Below are 27,739 nucleotides of genomic sequence, written 5' to 3' on the forward strand. Positions count from 1 at the left end.
AATTGGCAATGGGAGATCTGCTTGAAATACAAGGCAGCACCGGATCTACTGATTAGCCCATAAATACAGCCAACGGTTCCCCTTTAACCCTGAATTATGCCACCTCATAATTCAGAAGCTTTCACAAGAAATTCCACCAGTTTCTGCAAATCTTTTCTTCCATGTTAGTTAGAGGTTTACGTCTTAGTCTTGGTGAACTGTTGACCCACTGAACATCTAAGTAAATAAAAACTGGAATGAGGTATTTTACTATTTTAAAATAATTTTATATGGAAATAAAGCAGACATGCAGTGTAACTGAAACATATTGTTTGATAAAATGGTATATTTATATATGGAAGGTTTTTTTGGACTGGTAGTGTATGTATACTTATGTGCACAACTGCAGGAAACTAGCTAACAGCCAAATTAAGATAAATCTGTGATTAATTTGTTAACACAAATCAACTCCCATATCAAGTACTCCATTAGCTTTAATTTTACAAATGAATATATGGATCAATTTCATAAACACTTCAAAAACTCAGCAGATGAGTGCCACCTGCTGGTGACTAACCTCCAATTCAAGAGCATCTTACGTGAACAGCAACATTCAGTAGCTTTGCCAAAGCAAATATTTGCGTGAGACTGATAATTCATTTCTTGGGTGACAGCATGTGTGTAAGTATTATACTATCGCCAATATGTAGTAGTTGCAAAATTTAAAAATTAATTTAAATGTTAATATTCTTCATATAGTATATTTATGAGTACTTTAAATATGTACAAACCTACTTCAGTTACTATTGTATATACATTCAGAGATATTTTATAAATATGTTTCTTAATCCACTGTTGGAATTGACATAAATATTATACTCAAAACTCACATGTCCGTATATACAGGTTACAAATTCCATAAATACATAAAATCACACGGTTGTTGATATCAGTACTGACGGCAACATGACTGTAAAACTAAACCCGCTGGCTGTGTGCTGATCACAGTTTGATTCCCAAAAGCAGAAGACGTATTGCTTGACATATTCTGAGCAAAGTGGGCGTGGCCTCTTCTTGGCTTGTGGCACAACCCAACCCGAGGTGACTCCTCCTCCTCCTCCAGATTGCTGTCAGTATTGTTGCTGTATCACCTGTGGAGGAGCGCTGCAGTAACCAAGAGGTTCAGACAAAGTTTAGCATGAGTGAGGGCTCAAACAGGTCCGGTCTGGTGACCAGGGTCAGAAAAGATCTTGCGGGTCCAGGTGGATGATGATAGGCGTGGCTATGGTCTGCGGCTGAAAATAGGCGCTGTCAATGTACAGGCCGCCTGCAGACGAGACACCAGCAACCAGAGTTAACAGGATCAAACATCACCACGGATACACAATATGTGAATTAATATTTAAAGAAATAAATAAAATAAACATAAACAATAATAATAATAAATAATAAACAATAAATACACAAGTAATCCCTAAAAGTGATGGAAGCTATCAATTGTGATCACAATCTCTTATTTGTTTTCAAAGTCTCTTCTGCAATTTTCTGCGGCTATGAATTAATCCGAATATCATTCTAAAATTATACTATTTCCACTAAACTTGATATGTGTTTGACAGTAAACTTCACTTAAAGGGTTTCTCAAGCTCACTGACTCAAGCAAAGCATTCACACGCAACAAAAAATATATAAACACAAAATAAAAGCATCTCACAAAAAGATTAACATGTAAAATTTGTCTTTTTAATTAAAAGAAAAAAAAACTTAATTTTAGACAATGGAACAATGCAAATCATAATAAGCATAGGTTTATCAATCAAGACATTATGAACCACAAATGACTTATGTGTCAAACAAAAAAAAAGATCATTTATTTAAAAAGAATATTATCTACAACACATAAAATAAAGATCTCTCTGAAAAGTAACAAGAAATGGCTTGTTTAACATTAAGAATAAACTTGGACAATCAATATCCAAAAGGAAAGAAAACTTAAGCCTTCTGTGTAAACAGCATCAGTAAACAAATGAAAAAATAAAAAAAAACCCTTCACATCCATGAGGTATGCAAACAATTAATGTTCTGACAATAAAAGTTATTGATAAATAACATTTTGCAGCCACTTGTCTCGGCTATAAATTGGGAAACAGAGTTCCCTGAAGAGGAATTATTTATTTATTTATTTTCCAGCAGTTTACTTATTTCCTAATAGAGGGTGTTTGTTTAGTTTTCGCCAGTGTAAATTTAAGACCTCCACCTACAAAGTTGGAAGAGGTAATGTCATCACCCCTGTTTGTCCGTTTGTTTTTGAAAGGCTGTTTGCTTGTTTGTGAACAGCCTGGAGCCCACAATTTTTCATATATTGTTATTACAGTTTTACTGAAGATTTGTATCCTGATAGGCAAGAATTTACACCATCTTCAAGGTCATAGGTCAAAGGGTAAAGTCAGGAAAAATCTCGGAAAATTGGAAAAATCCCTATCCTTTAACATTGAATGAATTTTCAAAAAATTCATAACTGTCAAAAAATATCAAATTTCTTTTGTATTTGAGAGCATTATGTAGGATGGTATCCTTTATCGACTGACAAACTTTGATCTGGATCTGATCCAGTTTACAGACTTTGTGGGAATTTAAATTTATCAATGAAAATCCCATTTAATGTATAATTTATTTATATTATATCTTAATCAAATGTGCCCCAATCATTCTCATATTTGAAAGTGAGTTGCAGACTGGCACTCACTATTGCCTGACAAAGTTTGATCTTCATCTGGTCCAGATTGTGGAGTTTGGAAATTTGAATTTAATATTGAAAAGCCCATGTGGTGTACATTTTGCGTTATATCTCAATCAAAAGTTTCTCAATCACTCTCATTTGTGACAATGAGGTGCAAACTGGCACTCTCAATGAACAGACTAAGTTTGATCCGCATCTGATCCGTATTGTGGATTTAGGGGATATTTGATTTTTTTTAACCTTGAACAGACCTTTTGATCTATATTTTGCATTATATTTTAGCTTATAAAAAAGACACTTCTAACAGGACTTTGGCCTTTGTGGAATTGGAAACTGGTGTTAGCGGAGGTTTGCACTCTACAAGTGCGGTGGTCTAGTTTTACTTTAATTTCCCTGTGTCTATGTACCCAACACATCCCATCGTGTCTTGTATTGTTGGAGGTTTTTGCATATTTCAATCTACTGTAGTTTTGGATAATTTCATGGTCACCAAGGACTGAACTCAATTCCTGCATTGTTGTTTTAAGAGCTGGTGCATTCACACACTCGATGTCACACAACAACTAAATAAAGTAAAAATAAATAATAATAATAATAATAATAATAATAACGTATTGGGGAAACCGGATGGGTTTTAGGCTCATTTATGCTCAACGTCAAATACAGATATGGATGGAGCCTTCTCTCTCCACAATCTTGACAACATTTCCTCCACATTTGTGCCCATTTAATGAAAGCTTACAGATACCAAAGAAATGAAGCAATACCAGAGATAACTATGGGGGCACTGTGGCCAAAGTCAACCTTAAAGCGAAAGGACATGAAGAAGACCATTAACAGTGGTGTGAAATTTTTGCGAGAGTTTTCTATATATAAACTACCACTGCCTACGTTTTTGCTTCTTTTGCCATTTGAAACAGTATTACAACTTCGGAAAGTTTCAAAATGCTCTGCAGTGCCCCCTATGTAAAAGGATGTGTGGAAGCATGTGGGGCAGCGACTCTAATGCCGTTAAAAACTCAGGAATATATTTACATACATATATATGTAAAGCCTAAGTGAGCCCAAATTTTTTTGACAGCTATGCTAAAAGTTTTTCTGTTTCCAGACTTTAATGCTAAACTGCATTCTTGTATCCATCCTGAGTTCAGTTTTTGAGCAAAAATCTTTGCCTGTTCTTTTACTAACAAAGTATGCTTCTGCTTTCACAGCAAACTTTTGATTTTGGTGTTGTAGTGAACGCACAATGTCATGATCATCATTTAATGATTGGTTTCCAGTGTGGCGGGTGAGGTGGCGGTGGGGTCCTAATAGGGGTAGAGGTGTGTGAGTGGGTAGGATGTGGGGACTCTGATGACTGGGACAACTACTGGGGTTATTCTGGAGGGAAAACCTGAAGAAGAACAAAGAAAAGAACTCAAATGAAGGGATGATGTGATGAAAAAATCAGATGAATGATAAAATGATTGTTCAGATGTTCAGACAGAGTTTACCGTAGGCAGGGAGGGCACCAGTAGGGCCGTAACCGTAAGGAGCACCAAAACCTGGCGGGAGAACACACACACACACTGTACACACAGCACAAAAGCAGTACTTTCAAGTTAAAAACTTCATTTCTCAATGTATGATTAGCGCCGCCCAGTGTTAGAGTGTGAGTGTCTGTGCACAACATATCACAAAACGTAATGGACAGGTTTTTGATTGTCTGTGCACTTAACTCACAATTTTCCACTTAATCTTAATCTATCTTTGTTAGTTGGCTATGTACCACAGGCTTTTAAGGTGGCAGTAATTAAACCATTACTTAAAAAGCCATCACTTGACCCAGCTATCTTAGCTAATTATAGGCCAATCTCCAACCTTCCTTTTCTCTCAAAATTCTTGAAAGGGTAGTTGTAAAACAGCTAACTGATCATCTGCAGAGGAATGGTCTATTTGAAGAGTTTCAGTCAGGTTTTAGAATTCATCTTAGTACAGAAACAGCATTAGTGAAGGTTACAAATGATCTTATGGCCTCGGACAGTGGACTCATCTCTGTGCTTGTTCTGTTAGACCTCAGTGCTGCTTTTGATACTGTTGACCATAAAATTTTATTACAGAGATTAGAGCATGCCATAGGTATTAAAGGCACTGCGCTGCGGTGGTTTGAATCATATTTGTCTAATAGATTACAATTTGTTCATGTAAATGGGGAATCTTCTTCACAGACTAGGGTTAATTATGGAGTTCCACAAGGTTCTGTGCTAGGACCAATTTTATTCACTTTATACATGCTTCCCTTAGGTAGTATTATTAGACGGTATTGCTTAAATTTTCATTGTTACGCAGATGATACCCAGCTTTATCTATCCATGAAGCCAGAGGACACACACCAATTAGCTAAACTGCAGGATTGTCTTACAGACATAAAGACATGGATGACCTCTAATTTCCTGCTTTTAAACTCAGATAAAACTGAAGTTATTGTACTTGGCCCCACAAATCTTAGAAACATGGTGTCTAACCAGATCCTTACTCTGGATGGCATTGCCCTGGCCTCTAGTAATACTGTGAGAAATCTTGGAGTCATTTTTGATCAGGATATGTCATTCAAAGCGCATATTAAACAATTATGTAGGACTGCTTTTTTGCATTTACGCAATATCTCTAAAATCAGAAAGGTCTTGTCTCAGAGTGATGCTGAAAAACTAATTCATGCATTTATTTCCTCTAGGCTGGACTATTGCAATTCATTATTATCAGGTTGTCCTAAAAGTTCCCTAAAAAGCCTTCAGTTAATTCAAAATGCTGCAGCTAGAGTACTGATGGGGACTAGAAGGAGAGAGCATATCTCACCCATATTGGCCTCTCTTCATTGGCTTCCTGTTAATTCTAGAATAGAATTTAAAATTCTTCTTCTTACTTATAAGGTTTTGAATAATCAGGTCCCATCTTATCTTAGGGACCTCGTAGTACCATATCACCCCAACAGAGCGCTTCGCTCTCAGACTGCAGGCTTACTTGTAGTTCCTAGGGTTTGTAAGAGTAGAATGGGAGGCAGAGCCTTCAGCTTTCAGGCTCCTCTCCTGTGGAACCAGCTCCCAATTCAGATCAGGGAGACAGACACCCTCTCTACTTTAAGATTAGGCTTAAAACTTTCCTTTTTGCTAAAGCTTATAGTTAGGGCTGGATCAGGTGACCCTGAACCATCCCTTAGTTATGCTGCTATAGACGTAGACTGCTGGGGGGTTCCCATGATGCACTGTTTCTTTCTCTTTTTGCTCTGTATGCACCACTCTGCATTTAATCATTAGTGATCGATCTCTGCTCCCCTCCACAGCATGTCTTTTTCCTGGTTCTCTCCCTCAGCCCCAACCAGTCCCAGCAGAAGACTGCCCCTCCCTGAGCTTTCTTCCTGTTAAAAGGGAGTTTTTCCTTCCCACTGTAGCCAAGTGCTTGCTCACAGGGGGTCGTTTTGACCGTTGGGGTTTTACGTAATTATTGTATGGCCTTGCCTTACAATATAAAGCGCCTTGGGGCAACTGTTTGTTGTGATTTGCCGCTATATAAAAAAATTGATTGATTGATTAATTTATTAATACTGCAAGATGGGTTATTTTTCTTAGAATTCCCCTTATGACATTGACCTACAGTCATTCTCGTGACAGACTGCTGGCCCTCAGCAAAGGTATGCACTCACTGAGTGCCCTCTAGTGGTGTGTTACTGTGTTAAAAGTTTTGGTAAATTTGTCTGAATTTAGTGTATTGTTGCTTTTACTGTAGGATTTGTTTGATTTTTTTAGGAACATTTTTGTTAAAGTTCATGAATTATTTGTAAAGAAAATATCTGCCATCAGAAGAGAAAGAACCTGTTAGTACTGAATCTGATTCAGTTTTTAATTTTCAACTTTCTTCAGTGCTACAATATGGAGTGCACATCAACATTATTGTTAATAATAACAAGAAAATGAAAGCATAAAGATTTAAAAAAAATTGGAGTGCATTTACCTTGGCTTTTTTTTTTTTTTTTTCAGTTATTTCACTCTTCAGAGCATCAACACAGAAAAGCATGACTGCGTGACTCAGTGACGTTGTCTCCATGCTGCAGGACTGTTTTGAGCACACTGACTGGCATATCTTCAGAGACGCAGCTACATATGATGGGGGGGAGTTAACCTGGAGGAATGTGCATCTACCAACACTAGCTATATTAGTAAATGTGCTGTTGACATCGACACCACCAGAAGGATCACCATCTACCCTAACCAGAAGCCCTGGCTGAATGGAGAGGTCTGCTCGCCTCCGAGAGCGAGGGATTATGCGTTTAGGCTGGGGGGACGCATCAGCACTGAGAACAACAGACAGCTATGCTCTCAAAATCCAGGAACATTTTTCCACCAGAGGCCCACAGAGCATGTGGAAGGGCATGAAGACCACCAGGGACTATAGGCAGAAGGCTGCTGTGTGATCAGTGTACACTTCTCTACCTGATGCTCTGAACACATTATGCTCGCTTTGAGGCATCTAACACCTGCTCTATCACCAAATGAACTGCTGAACTCAGTGTGGCTGCTGGGTATGTAAGGAGATCCCTGCTCAGAATCAGCCCACGTAAGGCAGCGGGACCAAATCGCATCCCGGGGCGGGTTCTGAGAGATGCTAATCATCAGCTCACAGGGGTGGTTACAGACGTGTTTAACGTCTCCCTCGCCCAGGCTGTGGCACTTCAGGACGTCCACCATCATTCCTGTAGCTAAGGCCTCCACAGAATCAAAGTCAAAGTCAAAGTTAACTTTATTATCCCAGAAGGGAAATTCAGATGGTCAAGGTGTGTATAATACAGACAACTTCAGACAAGATAGACAAACTTAAAAACAGATAAATAAAAAACAGATAAATACACCCCCCTCCCCCATGCCTCGCTGGCTCCTCTCCACACAGCTAAGCTGCTGCATACCACCACACACACACACACACACACACACACACACACACACACACACACACACACACACACACACACACACACACACACACACACACACACACACACACACACACACACACACACACACACACACACACACACACACTCTACTACAGTGTCAAGTCCCCTGCTGAGAACTGTGTCTTTCATTAACAATTCTACTTGCAGAGGGAACAAATGACTTGCTGAACCTGGTTGTCCTCATTTTCCTTTGTAGTAGCCTCCCCTTACCACGTTGGCTTAACTGAAATCTGTTATGTAAAGGGTGGGTAATGTCTGCAAGAATACTTTCAGCCTTGTGTAGTATGATATCTTGAAACAGCTGAGCAGCTGATGTTTGATTGCACCCAATTATCCTACTTGCTGTTTTAATAATACGTTGCAATTTATCCTGATCTTGTTTACGCATACTACCAAAGACACAGACCAGACCAAAGGGCAAGACACTCTGAAGTACAGACTTTTAAAATAACTCTAAAATGTAGGTGTCAACACTAAAACTACGCAATTTTCTTAGGAAAAACATTCTTTGTTGAAGGTTCTTCACCTTAAAAACGGCACATTTATCAAATCTCAACTGATCATCAATTTCAACCCCTAAATATTTATAGGTGTTAACTCTCTCTATCAATGTGTTGTTGATGACAGTGTTTGGTACTTCTTCTGCACAACGTCTAAAATCGATAACCATTTCTTTTGTTTTGCTTGCGTTAACATTAAGGAAATTGTCAGAGCACCATTTTATGAAGCTCCCCACTTCCTCTTCAAAGCTGGTCATTGACAGCTCCCCTGCTTTCAAGAACCCCACCAAGGCAGTGTCATCTGCATACTTGAAGTAGGAGTGTGTAGTCGCAAGAGCACGACACTCGTTGATGTAAAGTGTATCGAGTATGGGAGACAGCACACATCCTTGGGGAGCACCCGTGTTAATGACCTTAGCAGATGAGATGGCCTGATTAAATCAAACCTGCTGAGTATGATTTAACAGGAACTTATTAATCCATGTAATGAGTCTTGGGTTAACACCTAACTTAACCAGTTTGTCTACCAGTAGGTGGGGTTGGATGGTGTTGAATGCGCTGCTTCTTCTTCTTTGTCTTTCGGCTGTTCCCGTTAGGGGTCGCCACAGCAGATCAATCGTTTCCATCTCACCCTGTCCTCTGTATCTTCCTCTGTCACACCAACCACCTGCATGTCCTCTCTCAGCACATCCATGAACCTCCTCTTTGGTCTCCCTCTTCTCCTCCTGCCTGGTGGCTCCATCCTCAGCATCCTTCTCCCTATATACCCTGGGTTCCTCCTCTGCACATGTCCAAACCATCTCAATCTCGCCTCTCTGACTTTGTCTCCAAACCGTCCCACCTGAGCTGTCTCTCTGATATGTTCATTCCTAATCTTGTCCATTCTTGTCACTCCCAAAGAGAATCTCAACATCTTCAGTTCTGCCACCTCCAGCTCTGCCTCCTGTCTTTTTGTTAGTGCCACTGTCTCTAAACCATACAACATAGCTGGTCTCACTACTGTTTTGTAAACTTTCCCCTTCACTCTTGCTGATATTCTTCGGTCACAAATCACTCCTGCCACCTTTCTCCACCCACTCCACCCTGCCTGCACTCTCTTCTTCACCTCTCTACCACACTCTCCATTACTTTGAACAGTTGACCCCAAATATTTAAACTCATCTACTTTCACCACTTCTACTCCTTGTAACTGCACTATTCCACTGGGCTCCCTCTCGTTCACACACATGTACTCAGTCTTGCTTCTACTGACTTTCATTCCCCTTCTCTCCAAAGCATATCTCCACTTCTCCAGACTAGACTCAACTTGCTCTCTACTCTCACTACAGATCACAATGTCATCTGCAAACATCATAGTCCATGGGGACTCCTGTCTGATCTCATCTGTCAACCTGTCCATCACCACTGCAAACAAGAAAGGACTCAGAGCTGATCCTTGGTGTAATCCCACCTTCACCTTGAATGAGTCTGTCATTCCGACTGCGCATCTCACCGCTGTCACACTATTCTTGTACATGTCCTGCACTACCCTAACATACTTCTCTGCCACTCCAGACTTCCTCATACAATGCCACAACTCTTCTCTTGGCACCCTATCATAAGCTTTTTCTAAGTCCACAAAAACACAATGTAACTCTTTCTGTCCTTCTCTGTACTTTTCCAACAGTATTCTCAGAGCAAACATTGCATCTGTAGTGCTCTTTCTCGGCATGAAACCATATTGCTGCTCACAGATCTTCACCTGTTTTCTAAGCCTAGCTTCTACTACTCTTTCCCATAACTTCATGCTGTGGCTGATCAGCTTTATGCCTCTGTAGTTACTGCAGCTCTGCACATCACCCTTGTTCTTGAAAATAGGAACCAGCACACTTCGTCTCCACTCCTCAGGCATCCTCTCAATTTCCAAGATTTTATTAAACAATCTGGTTAGAAACTCTACTGCCATCTCTCCTAGACATTTCCATGCCTCCATTGGAATGTCATCTGGACCAACTGCCTTTCCACTCTTCATCCTCTTCATAGCAGCCCTCACTTCTTCCTTGCTAATCTCTTTTACTTCCTGATTTACTCTCGCCACATCATCCAGCCTTTTCTCTCGCTCATTTTCTTTATTCATCAACTCTTCAAAATATTCCCTCCACCTTCTCAGCACACACTCCTCACTTGTCAGCACATTACCATGTGCATCTTTTACCACCCTAACCTGCTGCACATCCTTTCCAGCTCTGTCCCTTTGTCTGGCCAATCAGTACAAGTCCTTTTCTCCTTCCTTACTATTCAACTTCTTGTACAGCTCGCAATATGCCTTTTCCTTTGCTTTTGCCACTTCTCTTCTCGCCTTACGCCGCATCTCCTTGGACTCCTGTCTACTTTCTTCATCTCTCCGACTATCCCAAAACTTTTTCACCAACCTCTTTCTCCTTATGCTTTCCTGGACCTCTTCATCCCACCACCAAGTCTCCTTGTCTTCCTTCCACTGTCCAGATGTCATACCCAGTACTGCCCTAGCTGTCTCCCTCACCACATCTGCAGTACTTTTCCAGTTGTCCAAAATTGCTTCCCCTCCAACTAGTGCTTCTCTCACCTGCTCGCTAAATTTCACACAACAGTCTTCCTCCTTCAGCTTCCACCATCTGATCCTTTGTTGAGCTCTCAATCTCTTCTTCTTCTTTACCTCTAACGTCATCCTACAAACAACCATCCTATGCTGTCTAGTGACACTCCTGCTACCACCTTACAGTCTGTGATTTCCTTTAGCTTGCATCTCCTATAAAGAATGTAGTCCACCTGTGTGCACCTTCCTCCACTCTTATATGTTACCCTGTGCTCCTCCCTTTTCTTAAAGTAGGTATTCACCACAGCCATTTCCATCCTTTTTGCAAAATCAACTACCATCTGTCCTTCCCCATTCCTATCCTTGATACCATATCTACCCATTACTTCCTCATCACCTCTGTTCCCTTCACCAACATGCCCATTGAAGTCTGCTCCTATCACCACTCTTTCATGCTTGGGCACACTCTCCACCACCTCATCTAATACACTCCAGAAATCTTCTTTCTCCTTCATCTCACAACCTACCTGTGGGCATATGCACTGATGATATTCATCATCACCCCTTCAATTTCCAACTTCACACTCATCACCCTGTCAGACACTCGCTTAACCTCCAACACACTTTTAACATACTCTTCCTTTAAAATGACCCCAACACCATTTCTCTTCCTGTCCTCACCATGGTACAACAACTTGTACCCACCGCTGATGCTCCTGCTCTTACTTCCCTTCCATTTGATCTCTTGCACACACAATGTCTACCTTTCTCCTCTCCATCATATCAGCCAGCTCTCTCCCTTTACCTGTCATACTACCAACATTCAAAGTCCCCACTCTCATTTTCACCCTTCTAGTTTTCCTCTTCTCCTGCTGTTCGTCGCAACGTTTTCCTCCTCTTCTTCGTCGTCTTCGCCCAGCAGTAGCCCAATTTCCACCGGCACCCTGTTGGGCAACAGCACCGGTGGCGGACGTTGTTAACCTGGGTCGCGACCGATCCGGTATGGGAATTCGATTCTGAGTCTGCATAGTTGGGTTGGCTTGTTTTACGCCGGATGCCCTTCCTGACGCAACCCTCCTCATTTATCCGGGCTTGGGACCAGCACTCAGAATGTACTGGCTGCACACCCCATGTGGCTGAGTTGTTGAATGCGCTGCTGAAATCAATGAAAACAATCTTTACAAAGCTGTGAGGCTCCTCTAGATGTTCAAATATGCTGTTTGTCATGGTCAGCAGTGCATCCTCCACTCCCTGCCTTGGCTGGTATGCAAACTGGAAAGGATCCAAAGATGGTGCTACCTCACTAAGCAGATGTTTCAATATAATTTTCTCTAAGCATTTCATAGGCACTGAGGTTAATGCGACAGGTCTCAGATCATTCATCTCTTTGGGCCTGCTTTTCTTTGGTACCGGAACAATCAGAGACTGTTTCCACTGAGCCGGGATTAATCCTGTTTCTTCTGACTGCTGAAACAGCATTTGAAAAGGAAAAGCAAGTGAATCGGCACATGTGCGCAGCACATTATAGCTGATACCGTCTGGACCTTGAGATTTATTAATATTAACACATAAAAACTGCTCTTTAACCTCCTCAATGCTAATTTGTATGTCACGAACTTGCATAGTTCTGACTGCATCCATTGCCAGTTTCTGCTGAGTTGTATAGTCAGTACTGTCAAACCTACAATAAAAAGTGTTCAGTTCATCTGAAAAGACATTGTCATCTGAGACAGTCAAGTTCTGCATTTTAGGTTTATATCCAGTCATAATTTGTAATCCCTGCCAGGCCCTTTTAGCGTCATGGTTGAATAATGACTGAATCTTATTCCTGTAAGCAGTCTTGCAGTCCAGTATTTTCTTTTTTAATATTTTTCTGTACAGATCTAATGTCCTCCTTTGAGCCTCCAGATTTAAACAGCCTCTTTTTACAGTTTAGTAGTTCTTTAAGTTCAGGAGTGATCCATGGTTTATTATTTGGGTAGAGTTTCACAATCTTTTTTGGAACGATAATGTCCTCGCAAAAATGAATGTATCCTGAGACTGCAAGCGCAGCGTCATTGATGTTTGACGAGGAGTTTACCAGAAGTTCCCAGTCAGTGCAGTCTCGGCAGTCTCTTAAAGTATTAGATGCATCAGTGGTCCAACATTTCACCTCTTTTTTCTTTACTTTCTCTCGGCGCAGCAGAGGTTGGTACATTGGTGTTAAGCGGATCATGTTATGATCCCACTTTCCGAGCCCTGGCAGGGCTGTCGCGTAGTAAGCTTTCTCCAAGTTGCCTTAACACAGGTGTAGGCACGCCCCCTCCTGCGTGGGACATGATACATATTGGTGATACGCAGGTAGAGTCTCCGCCACAGAACACAGATTAAAATCCCCAAGTATCAATTTTGCCGCATCGGGTGCTGTTGCTTCAGTCATTGTCACAAGTTCATGTATAGTGTTAGCAGCTTCCGTAACGTCCGCTGAAGGTGCAATATATACAATAAAAAGGAAAATCTGGTGTATTTCACGGGGCATATAATAAGGTCTTAAATTGACCGATAGCAGTTCAATGTCTTTCGTGCAAAGTTTATGGTTCACGGCGATGTGTGCTGGGTTGCAGTACCTATTGTTTATAAACACACACACACCTCCACCTTTTCTCTTCTCAGAGTTGGAATCACGGTCTGCCCTTGCCAGTGTGAAGCCTTCCAATTCAACCGATGAATCTGAGTCAAACTCCGTCAGCCAGGTTTCCGATAGACAAATCAGGCAGGATTGCCGATAGTCAGCCAGATGTTGCGCACAGGCACGGAGTTCATCAGTTTTATTCCGAATGCTTTGTATGTTCCCAAACATAATGGTTGGTAGAGGTGGCCTAAATGGCCTCCTTTTCAGTCGAGCTCGCACTCCCCCTTTCCTTCCACGCCTTCGCTTTGGTTTATCACCTGGGAAAGGTGGTGTAGGTAATCCAATAAATTCATCTCCGGGGAGAGAGGGAACCGCTTCCCTGATGTTCAGCAGAGCCTCTTGGCTGTAGGTGATTTTAAATTGAAGACCCTCGGAAAGCCCTGTCGCCAGCACTGTGTAGTCCAAGAGGCAAAAAATTAAAACTACAAGAAGAAACACTTTGATGTTTCGTCCCATCTTGCGTTACTGCGAATATTTACACTTAATTTGCGATATTTAAAACACAAACTTTGATCAAACAAAACGAACACACATAACTACAAACAAATTGGCCCACTTAAAAGACACCATCAGCATCACTATGGACCCTCATCAGTACACTTAGAGGAAAAACGGGTGCACCTCTGATGCAGTGTCAGGAGTTGTCCACCAGGCCCTCACCCTCCTGGACAGCAGGGACACATATGACAGGCTTCTCTTCCTGGACTTCAGTTCAGCCTTGAATATGATCATCTGATAGACCCTCATTAACAAGCTGGTACTGCTGGAGCTTAGATCATCGCTGTGCAACTGGGTGCTGGACTTTCTGACCAACAGGCCACAGTCAGTGACGATCCATGGATGCTTGTCTTCATCCACCATTCTGAACATCTCCTCAGGGATGTGTCCTGAGCCCCCTGCTGTGCACTCTGCTGACTTATGACTGTTCGGCCAAATATCTCGACTGTCATACTGTCAAGTTTGCAGACGACACGGCCGTGGTCGGACGAATGTCCCACAGTGACGAGACAGCGTACCGCCAGGAGGTTCAACATGTGGAGGTGTGGTGCAGAGCCAACAATCTCTGCATGAATGTGATTAAGATGAAGGAAGTGATCATGAACTTCAGGAGGAGTAACCCCTCTCTACATTGCAGGCACAGATGTACCAACTCCTCTACTTTCTGATGATGCCGAGATATGCTGGACTTGCCTCCCCAAGTCTCCTTCTACATGTGTGGTGGAGAGCGCCCTGATCCAGTCCATCACTGTGGTCACTGCTCAGCAGCGGATGGTGAAAGTTGCACAGAGGATCATCGGGTATAACCTTCCTTCCATCAGTGACGTTTCCATCAGCTGCTGGAGGAGCAGGGCCTCCAGTGTTATGAAGGCCCCCCCCCCACCTTCCCATGGACCATTTGTTCCTCTGCCTTCAGGGAGAAGGCTGTGCAGCATTGAGGCCAGAACCTCCTGTCTGCAGTCCAGCTTCTTTCCATGAGGTATCAGATTGATGTTCAAAACGTCACACACCTAATGCAACGGCACTGAATGCAACGGGGTCACAATTCACCACACCGGCTATTCTGTTTAACTTATTTTAGGTTTAACTTCTGCCAACAAAGTTGGAGAAGATTGTGTTTTTGCCCCCGTTTGTTTCTTTGTTTGTTTGTCAACAGCCTGTAACCCACAAATTTTGATATATTGTTATGAAATTTTTACTGAAGAGTCATATCCTGATAGGCAAGAACTGAGTCAGTTTTCAAGGTCATAGGTCAAAGTCATGAAAAATCTTAGAAAATTGGAAAAATCCCTATTTTTATGAGTGCAGTGCTCTACTTTTAGTTTTGTTTAACTTACTGTGTATTTTATTTGCATATATTTTGCATATCTTTTACTTTTTAAAACTTTCATGCCTTCACCGGGTCTTGAGAACAGAATTGTGTTCCTTTTGTGTATTACATGCTGGAATGACAAACTCAACCTTGACCTTGGCTTTCATGGTTTGAGTCATGTTAACTTCAGTAACACTTAAAATTTGGTGATAATTCAGTCATGGTCTAAGGAAAAAAATTGGTTTGAAATTTGTTTAAGTAAGATAGAAATAAGCAGGCTTGAACGTATACAAGATGCACATTATTTTCTGTAGAAAGTGTTAATTTGAACGAACGAAGAGTTGATTAAATCATCAGAGGAACACAAGTGTTTTATCGGAGTGTTTCTATGCTTTTGTAATAACCTTACTTTCCATATAACTACATTTAAACTGATCTGAATATCATCAAATAAGGCAGGTACATTGAGCATTTGGATGGGAAGAAGTGATCTTGGTTATGATCAGTTAACGATCAAGGTCAAAGGTCAAATTTACAACCTCATGCTAATATATAGAAAAATTACTAATTACATGGGATTACAGTGGGTTCGAAAAGTATTCACAGCGCTTCACGTTTTCCACATTTTGTTATGTTACAGACTTATTCCTAAACGGATACATTAATGTTTTTCCTTCAAAATTCTACTCACAACACTCCTTAATGACAACATGAATCTTTTTTTTTAAGTTTTGCAAATATATTTAAAATAAAAACTAAGAAATCAGATGTACCTAAGTATTCACACCCTTTGCTCAACATTAATTTAATTTATTTCATTTTCATTTTTTTCATTTATATAGCGCCAAATCACAACAAAGTTGCCTCAAGGCACTTCACACAAGGTCTAACTTTACCAACCCCAAGAGCAAGCACACAGGCGACAGTGGTAAGAAAAAAAACTCACTTTGTTGATGCACCTCTGGCAGCAATTACAGCCTCATGTTTTCTTAAATATGATGCCATAAGCTTGGAGCACCCATCTTTGGGGAGTTTTGCCCATTTCTCTTTGTAGCACCTCTCAAGCTCCATCAGGTTGGATGAGGAGAATCGGTGCACAGACATTTTCAAATCTCTCCAGAGATGGTCAATCGGATTCAGGTCTGGGCTCTGGCTGGGCCACTCAAGGACATTCACAGAGTTGTCCTGAAGCCACTCCTTTGATATCTTGGCTGTGTGCTTCAGGTCATTGTCCTGCTGAAAGATGAACCGTCGCCCAGTCTGAGGTCAAGAGCGCTCCGGAGCAGGATTTCATCCAGGATGTCTCTGTACATTGCTGCATTCATCCTTCCCTCAATCCTGACTAGTCTCCCAGTTCCTGCTGCTGAAAAACATCCCCACAGCATGATGCTGCCACCATGCTTCACTGTAGGGATGGTGCCTGGTTTGGGAAAATTTACCATTTAAATTACCATGTCACATTTTCTCTACATGCCGGACACTTGGAAATGTGGGTGTGGCCTCACACAGTTCTCTGAGTACTTTTGATTTTTTTTTTTATTATATTATTAATATTCATAGCAGCCTACATTTATATAAAAGGCACTTGTTTTCTTCCATTGGTTTTTGTTTATAATCTTAACTTGACTCGGGCGGTTTGCAGAGATGAGTTAACAGATGCACTTGTGTTTGCACCCACCTGTGGGGATGTATCCAGGTGTGGGTGTGGTGCTGATGTAAGGAGCTCTTGGGATGACGGGGAGCCTTGGAGGTCTGGCAGTGAGAGCTGGGATGGTCAGAACGGAGGCCAGTGGTCGCTTTGGCTACATAAGCAAACAGTACAAACATGTCAGCACTCCACAATGTTCCAGGGCTTCATTGCTTCAGCCATAACCTGCCTCTTTACTGCTGATCAGTATTTATAAACTCTGGTCAGATCACTTCATGCTGCAGGGAGTCAACTGAAGCTGTGGGGCAGCCATCTTACCACTCCCCTTGTATGCTGATGACATACAACGGCGTGTTTTCTAATCTCCACACGTATACTATATAAATGGAGCCCATTTATACGTGAAAATATTGTTCGCCTTGGAAAAGTCACCTTTGTTCTAAAATAAATGTGAACTTTCATAAGTCAATAAAGCAGCAATGTGCACTAAAAAATAACATCAAAATGATCAAAGTACTTTTATTTTGCCGATATATTAATACTATGACATCACAACATCTGAAAAAATTCGGCAAGACCAGTATAAAAATTTTTTCTTATATACTGGTTTATATCAATGCTGCGTTGGTGTTAGAAGTCAGCTCCAGTTTGTTTGGTTATGCGAGATGTAGCGCAAGCTAAAGGATTACCCACTATAGTAGGTAAATACTACGGCCAACAACATACTGTACATAATCAGAAAATGTAAACTACACAAATGTGTAAGTACATGAAATACACTTAGAACAATACTACACAATGCTAAGGTTTGGAAAAACAGTTTTGAATTAATTTAGAGATCTACTACCGTTCCCGTATTGACATCATATATATATATATATATATATATATATATATATATATATATATATATATATATATATATATATATATATATATATATATATATATATATATATATATATATATATATATATATATATATATATATATATATATACGAGGTCTATTAGAAAAGTATTCGACCTTATTATTTTTTTCAAAAACCATATGGATTTGAATCACGTGTGATTGCATCGCAATGAGTGGCTGGGTGGCGACACGCGAATCCGTCTGCACGTCTTTCATTACAAAATCTCCTTTAACAGTGGAATGTCTGGATAAACTGCTGATCCTGACCTCTTCTGAAACTTCTCTGTTATCTCACGACGTCCTGGGTCAACAGAGGCTTACATTTGGAAGTTTTCAGCTCGAAACAGGCTGACGACGGCGGCTCGGGGCGCGGTGCGCCATCCGGCGCCATGGGCTGTCCTTAAAGCGATAGTAACACTCCTTAATCTCTCATCAGCCGTTAAAATTTTCACCGAAAACCGTCTGAATTTCTCGAATGATGTCCACTTGGATGTGCCTTACAGTTTCTGAAAAAAATTTGATCAAGCAAAGCGCCAGTCTCTCAGCAAGAAGTCAGACAAAGGAATTCCGATGGGAGGGGTGGACCAGTGCTCACTCAAAGCCTGCCCACAGGCGAATGACGCAACCGACAGACGTGAAAAAACTCACGCATGCGCACGAGGGTTCAAGCTTGTCTGACGCAATCACACGTGATTCAAATCCATATAGTTTTTGAAAAAAATAAAAAGGTCGGTTTCTTTTCTAATAGACCTCGTGTATATATATATGTATATATATACATATATATATATATATACTGTTCAAAATTTTTGATTTTTGAAAGCAACATTAAACTCGTAGAGTTCTTTGGGCGATGAATGATCCAGCCTTTATAAATCAGATCAGTGTCTTTTACTCACTGGAAGATTGGGTCGTTTCTTCTTGCTGGTTGTGGATTTGGAGCCAGAGAACAGGCAGTTCAGGGCAGCTAGTGCAGCGCTAGCTTTAGCTACTTTCTTATTGGGACCCGTCCCCCGAAAAACCTGTTTGTCCACCTCCACCTGTGACATCACACAAAGCATAGCCAAGACTTCAGCTTAAACAGACAATGTTTGCGTCTTGGCACAAATAAAATGTATTCAACCAACAGAAGGCCATTTTGAAGATTAGCTCAGACATCCTTGAATATTTGAAATAAAAATTAATTATAAAGTGGTTCCATCTCTGACTCTGTGGAAATTAAAAAAAAAAAAAAACAATTTTTAAACAGGTTGTGATTGGAGTCGGTCATGACCATGCTTCCATCAAGCGTTTCTTTGGGCACCAGCCGACCATGCTAGAAAAGCATGCGTAGAAATGCTACAGAAAAAACATCAGATCACATTAAGAAGAAATGTTTACTGGTGCTTATTCCAGGTTTCTGTAATGTGAAACAGATGAGAGTCAATGACTCCCCAATTTCCTCAATTTATTTCTTGTTTATGGTTGATAATTTTCTATTCGCTGATATTCATATGTTTATTATACACACACAAAGATAAATCATATCTGAATTTTCATTACAAACTAATAAAAGTTATTTGTGTTTATCTTTACAATTCTAATAAAAAAATAAATAACGTGTCATTAATGATGTGAATTATATCAGAAGAACAAGTCTATTTCTGGCGCATTCTATGTAAAAACACAAACTAGGTCTGATTGTAATTTGCATAATTTGACGTGAGGAAGCTGGTGTTGTGATGTGAAGCCTCTCCTGGTGCTATGAGCAGTGTCTGAAGATGTTTTGGTATGCTTAAGACACAGAAATGCTGAACATCAAACACATTCCTGTCTCATCAATTGCTAATAAGACCCTTTGAAAGGAAGACAGAAGAACTATAAAAAGATCTGACAGGGCTCTGAATGTGTGCATCTGTATTTTCGTACCTCCATTATAAAGCGTTTGTCATAGCTGCTGCCGCTCTCTGATATCAGTTCATATTTCAGGCCGCGTCGCTTCTCGTTCAGTTCCATCACAGGGTTTTTGCCCCCCGCCGTCAGTATCGGACCCGGTGCTCTGGACTACAGAGAAAAGTGTTAAAACTGTTTAATGTAAAACACTGCAGTAGATACCCCATTCTAGTATCACAGAGTCTAAAGGAAGCAGCTCCCTAACCCGACATGAAGGCACCTCAAACCAAAGGTCAAAGCGTCAGCAATCATTTGCCCCCACTCGCCAAAACAACGAGTGACATTCAGTGACAGATGAACACTTCTACTTCTGGTTTGTACTGCAGCACAGTACTGCAGTTTACTGGTACATGCAGTAAAAGATAAGATACGATGTAATGCAATAAAGACCCCCTGACACTTGCATGACTTTGATCCGCGCACTTGGATGCACATCGCCATGATGATCCCACCCGCTGTGTTCCCTTTTGGACGCCGTGGTTTGTTCCACTGGATGCCACGCACTGTGCGCTGGATGCTGTGTATATAAAATAATTATTTTGTAGTGGATTAATCATTTTCTCTCCTTCTTTCTTTTCTTTCTTTCTCTAATCGCTTACGGAATCACAGAGGACTATTCCAGCTGCCGCCTCAGCTTGATGAGTTGGAGAACACACTGGAACAGTTTAAAAGGTAAGCATTTGTCATGTTTATATTGTAATAGCTTGGTACAACAGTTGAATGTTCATTCCTTCTTATGAGTAGCTGTAAAAGTATGTTTATCATAGATTTAACATCTTGTTGTGATGATGTGATGCGGTGTGCTGACGCAATCACTCGGACTCACACACAGTGTTTTTGAAGTGTTTGCACAATGTTCACTTGAAGTTCACATAATTAATGCATGATGGAGATTTTGTACATTTCAAAATTTTCTTTGCACACGTGCATGTATCCGTGCACAGTTTACAATGGTTTAACGAGTTTGAGACAAGTTTACTCTCCTGCACAGCAGAGTGTGAAGATCAAAGACGTGCAAGTTTCAGAGGGCCTTAAAATAAAATAAGATGAAATAATCCTTTAATAGTCCTACAACGGGACAATTAAAATCATGTTATAAATCTGGTAGCTACTGTAATCCAAACAGAAGTATCATTTTAGATGATGCAAAATGAAGAATGGGTTCTCACAGACTCCAAACGGTGTAGGCACACCTGTGCACTAATCATGGTGTCTAATCAGCATCTTGGTATGGCACACCTGTGAGGTGTGATGGATTATCTCAGCAAAGGAGAAGTGCTCACTATCACAGATTTAGACTGGTTTGTGAACAATATTTGAGGGAAATGGTGATATTGTGTATGTGGAAAAGGTTTTAGATCTTTGAGTTCATCTAATACAAAATGGGAGCAAAACCAAAAGTGTTGCGTTTATATTTTTGTTGAGTATATTATTATGAAATAAAAAATATAGCTCACATATTCACTTTTGTTGGAACTGATTTTGTGTTGACATGAAAATAAAAAAGGGGGTCAGGGCATCAAACACTACTTTCATGCCTAAACCTTTTGCACAGTACTGTATGTAGGCAAGTTTGGAATTGCCCGGGTAAGATCACATTTATCAAGGATCAATCATTAGGTTAAAGGTGAAAATTTAAGTTCAACCCACTCGCATTTGCTCCAAGCTTGACACACAAATGTAGCTTGGTACTGGAATTGCCCAGGTGTGGTCACATTTTCCAAAGGTCAATCATTCCAGCCAAGGTTACTGAGGTCAAAGTGAAAGAAAAAATCCAATTTGTACCAAACATGGCAAACACACAGACAACGGATCTGTGACTGCCCAGCAAAGACTAAAAGTGTGCCAAAGGTCAATCACTGGGGGTCAAAGATCATGTCCACCTGTCTGTTTGCTGACCTACTTCTCCAGGATTATCCTGGCAAGGACGGCCAGAAGTCGGCCATTTGGGTGAAGGTCAAGATCACAGGGTGAAATATCAGACTGGCGGTGCCCTGACTGTCTTCTTACCCACAGATACTATTACCTAGAACCTCAAACAGAAGCGAAATTTCAATAAACTGGTGCTTGGGTCAGGGAAGTGATTAGTCTGGCTCGTCCTAAAAATATTTCCGTTTGATCTCTCTTTTTTTTTTTTTTTTTTTTTTTTTTAAGCCTTTTTGCCTCATGACATCATGAGTAGGTGTTCACAGACATCACACAGAACACCTGGTGCTTCATGTACAAAGACTTGTGTGGATTTCCTACTGTAACGTGTACACTAAAATGCAAATACTAGCGTACGCACAAAAAGTCAAATGTATCAAAGTGTGCGTACGCACGGATCCAAGCACGTTCCTTTTGTACATCTCAATCAATTGAGCCCACATGCAGAAGTACCAAACTCCCCACTGTCCACGCCCGCATTTAAATATGCAAATTTATTTAAATAGGCTAGAGCAAGTTTTTATCAACTGCGTCTTTTAACCAAAGTGAAGCCCTTTTTTTTTTTTTTTTTTTTTTTAAATCGCATAGACCTTGAGAAAAATATTCATGCATTTATAAGCTCAAGAACAGACTATTGTAATGCACTTTATTTTGGAGTTTCCCAGCGCTGTCTCAGTCGTCTTCAACTGGTACAAAATGCGGCAACCCATTTTTTAACAAATATGCTGCGACGTCAGCACATCAAACCAGTCCTTTATTCTTTGCATTGACTTCCTGTTTCTTTTAGATTTGATTTTAAAAATGTATTGTTTGTTTTTAAAGCCCTAAACAGCCTTGCCCCTTCTTATCTGTCTGAATGTGTGAATGTTTGCAACTCAGACCGAGCCTTGAGGTCCACCAATCAGCTGCTACTGGAAGTCCCCAGAACCAAGTCCAAGCACTGGGGGGATCGGGCCTTCTCAGTTGCTGGGCCCAGACTCTGGAATAAACTGCCCTCTGATATGTATTCTATAACTGATACTGGTATTTTTAAGTCAAGGCTCAAAACTATTTATTCAGGCTGGCTTTTAACACGGAGTAGCACGCTGATACTTTACCCTCTATTGTGTTTTCTTGTCTTGTAATTGTTTTAATGTGTTTTTAATTTTTTATTCTACATTGTTTTTATTTTACTGTAAAGCACTTTGATCACCTTGAGTGTTGTAAAGGGCTCTATAAATAAACACTGATTGATTGATTGATTGATTGATTGATTGATTGATTGATTGATTGATTGATTGATAGGCCTTGGAACCTGGGAATCCCCTCTCTGTCCAATCATTCCACATGAACAAAGAAAAGAAATTACACCGAGTGTGGGCTACAAATGGACCATTCTTCTTCACAAAACATCTCAGTTTTGTTTGTTTCTGAGCATGGACAGCCTGCTTAAAATCACACCACAAATTTTCAATATTATTCAGGTCTGGGGACTGAGATGGCCATTTCAAAACACTATACTTGTTCCTCTGCATGAATGCTTTAGTAGATTTTGAGCAGTGTTTAGGGCCGTTGTCTTGTTGAAAGATCCAGCCCCGGCTCAACTTCAACTCTGTCACTGATTCACGAACATTGTTCTTAAGAATCTGCTGATATTGACTGGAATCCATGTGACCCTCAACTTTAACAAGATTCCCAGTACCTGAACTGGCCACACAGCCACACAGCATGATGGAACCACCTCCAAATTCTACTGTAGGTAGCAAGCGTTTTTCTTGGAATACTGTGTTCTTTTTCAGCCATGCATATCGTCCCTTGTTATGTCTAAATAACTCAGTTTTAGCTTCATCAGTTTACAGTTTACATGCAAAGAGGGGAAACATTTGCAAATGGCCACCTTAAATACCCTTTCTCATGATTGGATTCACCTGTGTAAGGAGGTCAAGGGTCAATGAGCTTACCAAACCAATTTTGTGTTCAATAATTAGTGCTAAATGTATTCAAATCAATACAATGACAAGGGTGCACAAATTTATGCACCTGCCCAATTTTGTTTAAATAATTATTGCACACTTTCTGTAAATACTAGAAACTTCATTTGACTTCTCATATATCAGTGTGTTCATCTGCTATGTGATATATTTAACCTAAAATTTTGATCCAGACAACCCATGATTTATAAAGGAAAATCATGGAAATTATCAGGGGTGCCCAAACCTTTGCATACAACTGTAACTGTAAATACATGGGTGTGTTAATTGTTTGTTAAGTGTGTCTCTGATGTGCACATCACTCTGATGACTTCTTGTTTTCACATTATTCACAGTTTCCCAGCATCACCTCTACGTGTCAGCAGTGGAACAATAGCTGTAGAAACGTGCGTACTCTTGCCAGGATTTTGGCATGATGTTCTGCACATTTCCACGGTCATTTCGCTTTTGATACATCTAAATGTTGGCGTGGAGATGGACGTATGCCACGTTTTTGTGGCCTTTGTACATGAGGCCAATGTACTATGTGGCATCTGAATCCAAACTCAATGAAGATTTCCACTCTAATCTCACGTGATGTTTGCAAGAAAATTAAGATGGTGGGGGTGGAGCCATAATTCTGACCCTGTAAACTGGCCCATCTGTACTTTGATCTGACTGACCCATTCACTCATTCTTTCCAAACACATTACAAAGGGAGGGATTAGATTGGTTATGGAATTTTGATGAATTCTGATTATTTCTGCTTACTAATCTAAAAAGAATAAGATGATTCTTTGAGTGTTTCACAATATCTATATGCATGACAAAACACTTTTGGAGGCTTTTTTTTATTTATTAAAATGACACAAGATAGTCTTGATGAAGTGTTTTCTGTAGCTTGAGAACATGACACACTGTTGACTGATATTTCACAAATGGCCGCAGGCTGTCTGGTGTGTCCTCCTGATTACTAACATGTACTTGTTAATAATCATGGTGTTCTCGTGTGTGTGTGTGTGTGTGTTCCCCACCTCCTGTGTGTCTGTGGAGGAGGTGATGGAGGTGGAGCTGGAGCTCGTTGACATCCTGTCGTTCTTGCCTTCATCTGACTTCTCATCAGCACTCAGCGAGTCCACGTCTCCATCGTTACCGAGCACGTAGCCGAGCGCCTGCAGCGCCTGCACGTATACGAACACCAAACACACACCGTCATCACAACGCTATCACCACTCTGAATACAAAGCAAAAGTCTGATCGAAAACATCAAAGCAGAAAACTGAGCAGAATGCTCGCGTTGCATAAAGAGGTGCCCTTGAGCAAGACATTCAGCTGCTGCAGCAGAGCTGTTAAGTGGCCAACTTCAACAGCAAAGAGTGAGTGTACTGGCAGCTACAGAGTGTGAACGTGTAAATAAATGGAAAACTGTGAGAGAAAAGAGCAAGCGTGAATGATCAAATTTAGCAAGTTCATTGAAAGCCGACAAAAGAAGTTTCTCATCAGCTTTCAAGACGTCAAGTTATCCAGATATTTTTGTCTCCTTAAAGAAAAATAATTCATTTTGAAAAATCAAAACTTTACGTTAAACTACAAAAGAAAATGGCCCGTTTTAAAACATATGAACTTTATTTACAGCTTAGTCATAACGTGTTTTAAATAAACAGATGGTAGACATGTTCAGGATACAGAAGACAATGAGGAACTTTGCCAAAAATACCTGATCATTTTTACTTCCGCCAATGAAGTTGGAGGGCGTTATGTTTTCGCCCCTGTTTGTTTGTTTGCTTGTTTATATGCGTGTTTGTGAACAGCCTGGGGTCCACAATTTTTCATATATCATTATGAATTTTTTTTACTGAAGATTTATATGCTGATAGGCAAGAACTGATTACATTTTATAAGATAAGATAATTATAGTGGGCGATTTTAACATCCACACAGATGCTGAGAATGACAGCCTCAACACTGCATTTAATCTATTATTAGACTCTATTGGCTTTGCTCAAAAAGTAAATGAGTCCACCCACCACTTTAATCATATCTTAGATCTTGTTCTGACTTATGGTATGGAAATAGAAGACTTAACAGTATTCCCTGAAAACTCCCTTCTGTCTGATCATTTCTTAATAACATTTACATTTACCCTGATGGACTACCCAGCAGTGGGGAATAAGTTTCATTACACTAGAAGTCTTTCAGAAAGTGCTGTAACTAGGTTTAAGGATATGATTCCTTCTTTATGTTCTCTAATGTCATATACCAACACAGAGCAGAGTAGCTACCTAAACTCTGTAAGGGAGTTAGAGTATCTCGTCAATAGTTTTACATCCTCATTGAAGACTACTTTGGATGCTGTAGCTCCTCTGAAAAAGAGAGCTTTAAATCAGAAGTGTCTGACTCCGTGGTATAACTCACAAACTCGTAGCTTAAAGCAGATAACCCGTAAGTTGGAGAGGAAATGGCGTCTCACTAATTTAGAAGATCTTCACTTAGCCTGGAAAAAGAGTTTGTTGCTCTATAAAAAAGCCCTCCGTAAAGCTAGGACATCTTTCTACTCATCACTAATTGAAGAAAATAAGAACAACCCCAGGTTTCTTTTCAGCACTGTAGCCAGGCTGACAAAGAGTCAGAGCTCTATTGAGCTGAGTATTCCATTAACTTTAACTAGTAATGACTTCATGACTTTCTTTGCTAACAAAATTTTGACTATTAGAGAAAAAATTACTCATAACCATCCCAAAGATGTATCGTTATCTTTGGCTGCTTTCAGTGATGCCGGTATTTGGTTAGACTCTTTCTCTCCAATTGTTCTGTCTGAGTTATTTTCATTAGTTACTTCATCCAAACCATAAACATGTTTATTAGACCCCATTCCTGCCAGGCTGCTCAAGGAAGTCCTACCATTATTTAATGCTTCAATCTTAAATATGATCAATCTATCTTTGTTAGTTGGCTATGTACCACAGGCTTTTAAGGTGGCAGTAATTAAACCATTACTTAAAAAGCCATCACTTGACCCAGCTATCTTAGCTAATTATAGGCCAATCTCCAATCTTCCTTTTCTCTCAAAGATTCTTGAGAGGGTAGCTGTAAAACAGCTAACTGATCACCTGCAGAGGAATGGTCTATTTGAAGAGTTTCAGTCAGGTTTTAGAATTCATCATAGTACAGAAACAGCATTAGTGAAGGTTACAAATGATCTTCTTATGGCTTCGGACAGTGGACTTATCTCTGTGCTTGTTCTGTTGGACCTCAGTGCTGCTTTTGATACTGTTGACCATAAAATTTTATTACAGAGATTAGAGCATGTCATAGGTATTAAAGGCACTGCGCTGCGGTGGTTTGAATCATATTTGTCTAATAGATTACAGTTTGTTCATGTAAATGGGGAATCTTCTTCACAGACTAAAGTTAATTATGGAGTTCCACAAGGTTCTGTGCTAGGACCAATTTTATTCACTTTATACATGCTTCCTTTAGGCAGTATTATTAGACGGTATTGCTTAAATTTTCATTGTTACGCAGATGATACCCAGCTTTATCTATCCATGAAGCCAGAGGACACACACCAATTAGCTAAACTGCAGGATTGTCTTACAGACATAAAGACATGGATGACCTCTAATTTCCTGCTTTTAAACTCAGATAAAACTGAAGTTATTGTACTTGGCCCCACAAATCTTAGAAACATGGTGTCTAACCAGATCTTTACTCTGGATGGCATTTCCCTGACCTCTAGTAATAATGTGAGAAATCTTGGAGTCATTTTTGATCAGGATATGTCATTCAAAGCGCATATTAAACAAATATGTTGGACTGCCTTTTTGCATTTACGCAATATCTCTAAAATCAGAAAGGTCTTGTCTCAGAGTGATGCTGAAAAACTAATTCATGCATTTATTTCCTCTAGGCTGGACTATTGTAATTCATTATTATCAGGTTGTCCTAAAAGTTCCCTAAAAAGCCTTCAGTTAATTCAAAATGCTGCAGCTAGAGTACTGACGGGGACTAGCAGGAGAGAGCACATCTCACCCGTGTTGGCCTCTCTTCATTGGCTTCCTGTTAATTCTAGAATAGAATTTAAAATTCTTCTTCTTACTTATAAGGTTTTGAATAATCAGGTCCCATCTT

General features: G+C 40.3%; 1 protein-coding gene across 1 annotated transcript in view; it reads right to left on the reverse strand.

Moving 5' to 3' along the window:
• Positions 1–3,576: 3,576 nt before the first annotated feature.
• LOC117511146 (spermatid perinuclear RNA-binding protein-like) overlaps positions 3,577–27,739 on the reverse strand; it is a 196,080-nt gene continuing 171,917 nt past the window's right edge. The window contains exons 13-18 of the mRNA XM_034171126.1: positions 24,643–24,789; positions 19,710–19,844; positions 18,701–18,841; positions 16,920–17,043; positions 4,213–4,263; positions 3,577–4,112 (exon numbers count right to left, since the gene is read on the reverse strand). Of these exons, the coding sequence (XP_034027017.1) occupies positions 4,027–4,112; positions 4,213–4,263; positions 16,920–17,043; positions 18,701–18,841; positions 19,710–19,844; positions 24,643–24,789 (684 nt within the window). The 3' untranslated portion in view covers positions 3,577–4,026. The remainder of the gene's footprint in view (positions 4,113–4,212; positions 4,264–16,919; positions 17,044–18,700; positions 18,842–19,709; positions 19,845–24,642; positions 24,790–27,739) is intronic.

Source organism: Thalassophryne amazonica, chromosome 5, assembly GCF_902500255.1.
Source record: "Thalassophryne amazonica chromosome 5, fThaAma1.1, whole genome shotgun sequence".
NCBI lineage: Eukaryota > Metazoa > Chordata > Actinopteri > Batrachoidiformes > Batrachoididae > Thalassophryne > Thalassophryne amazonica.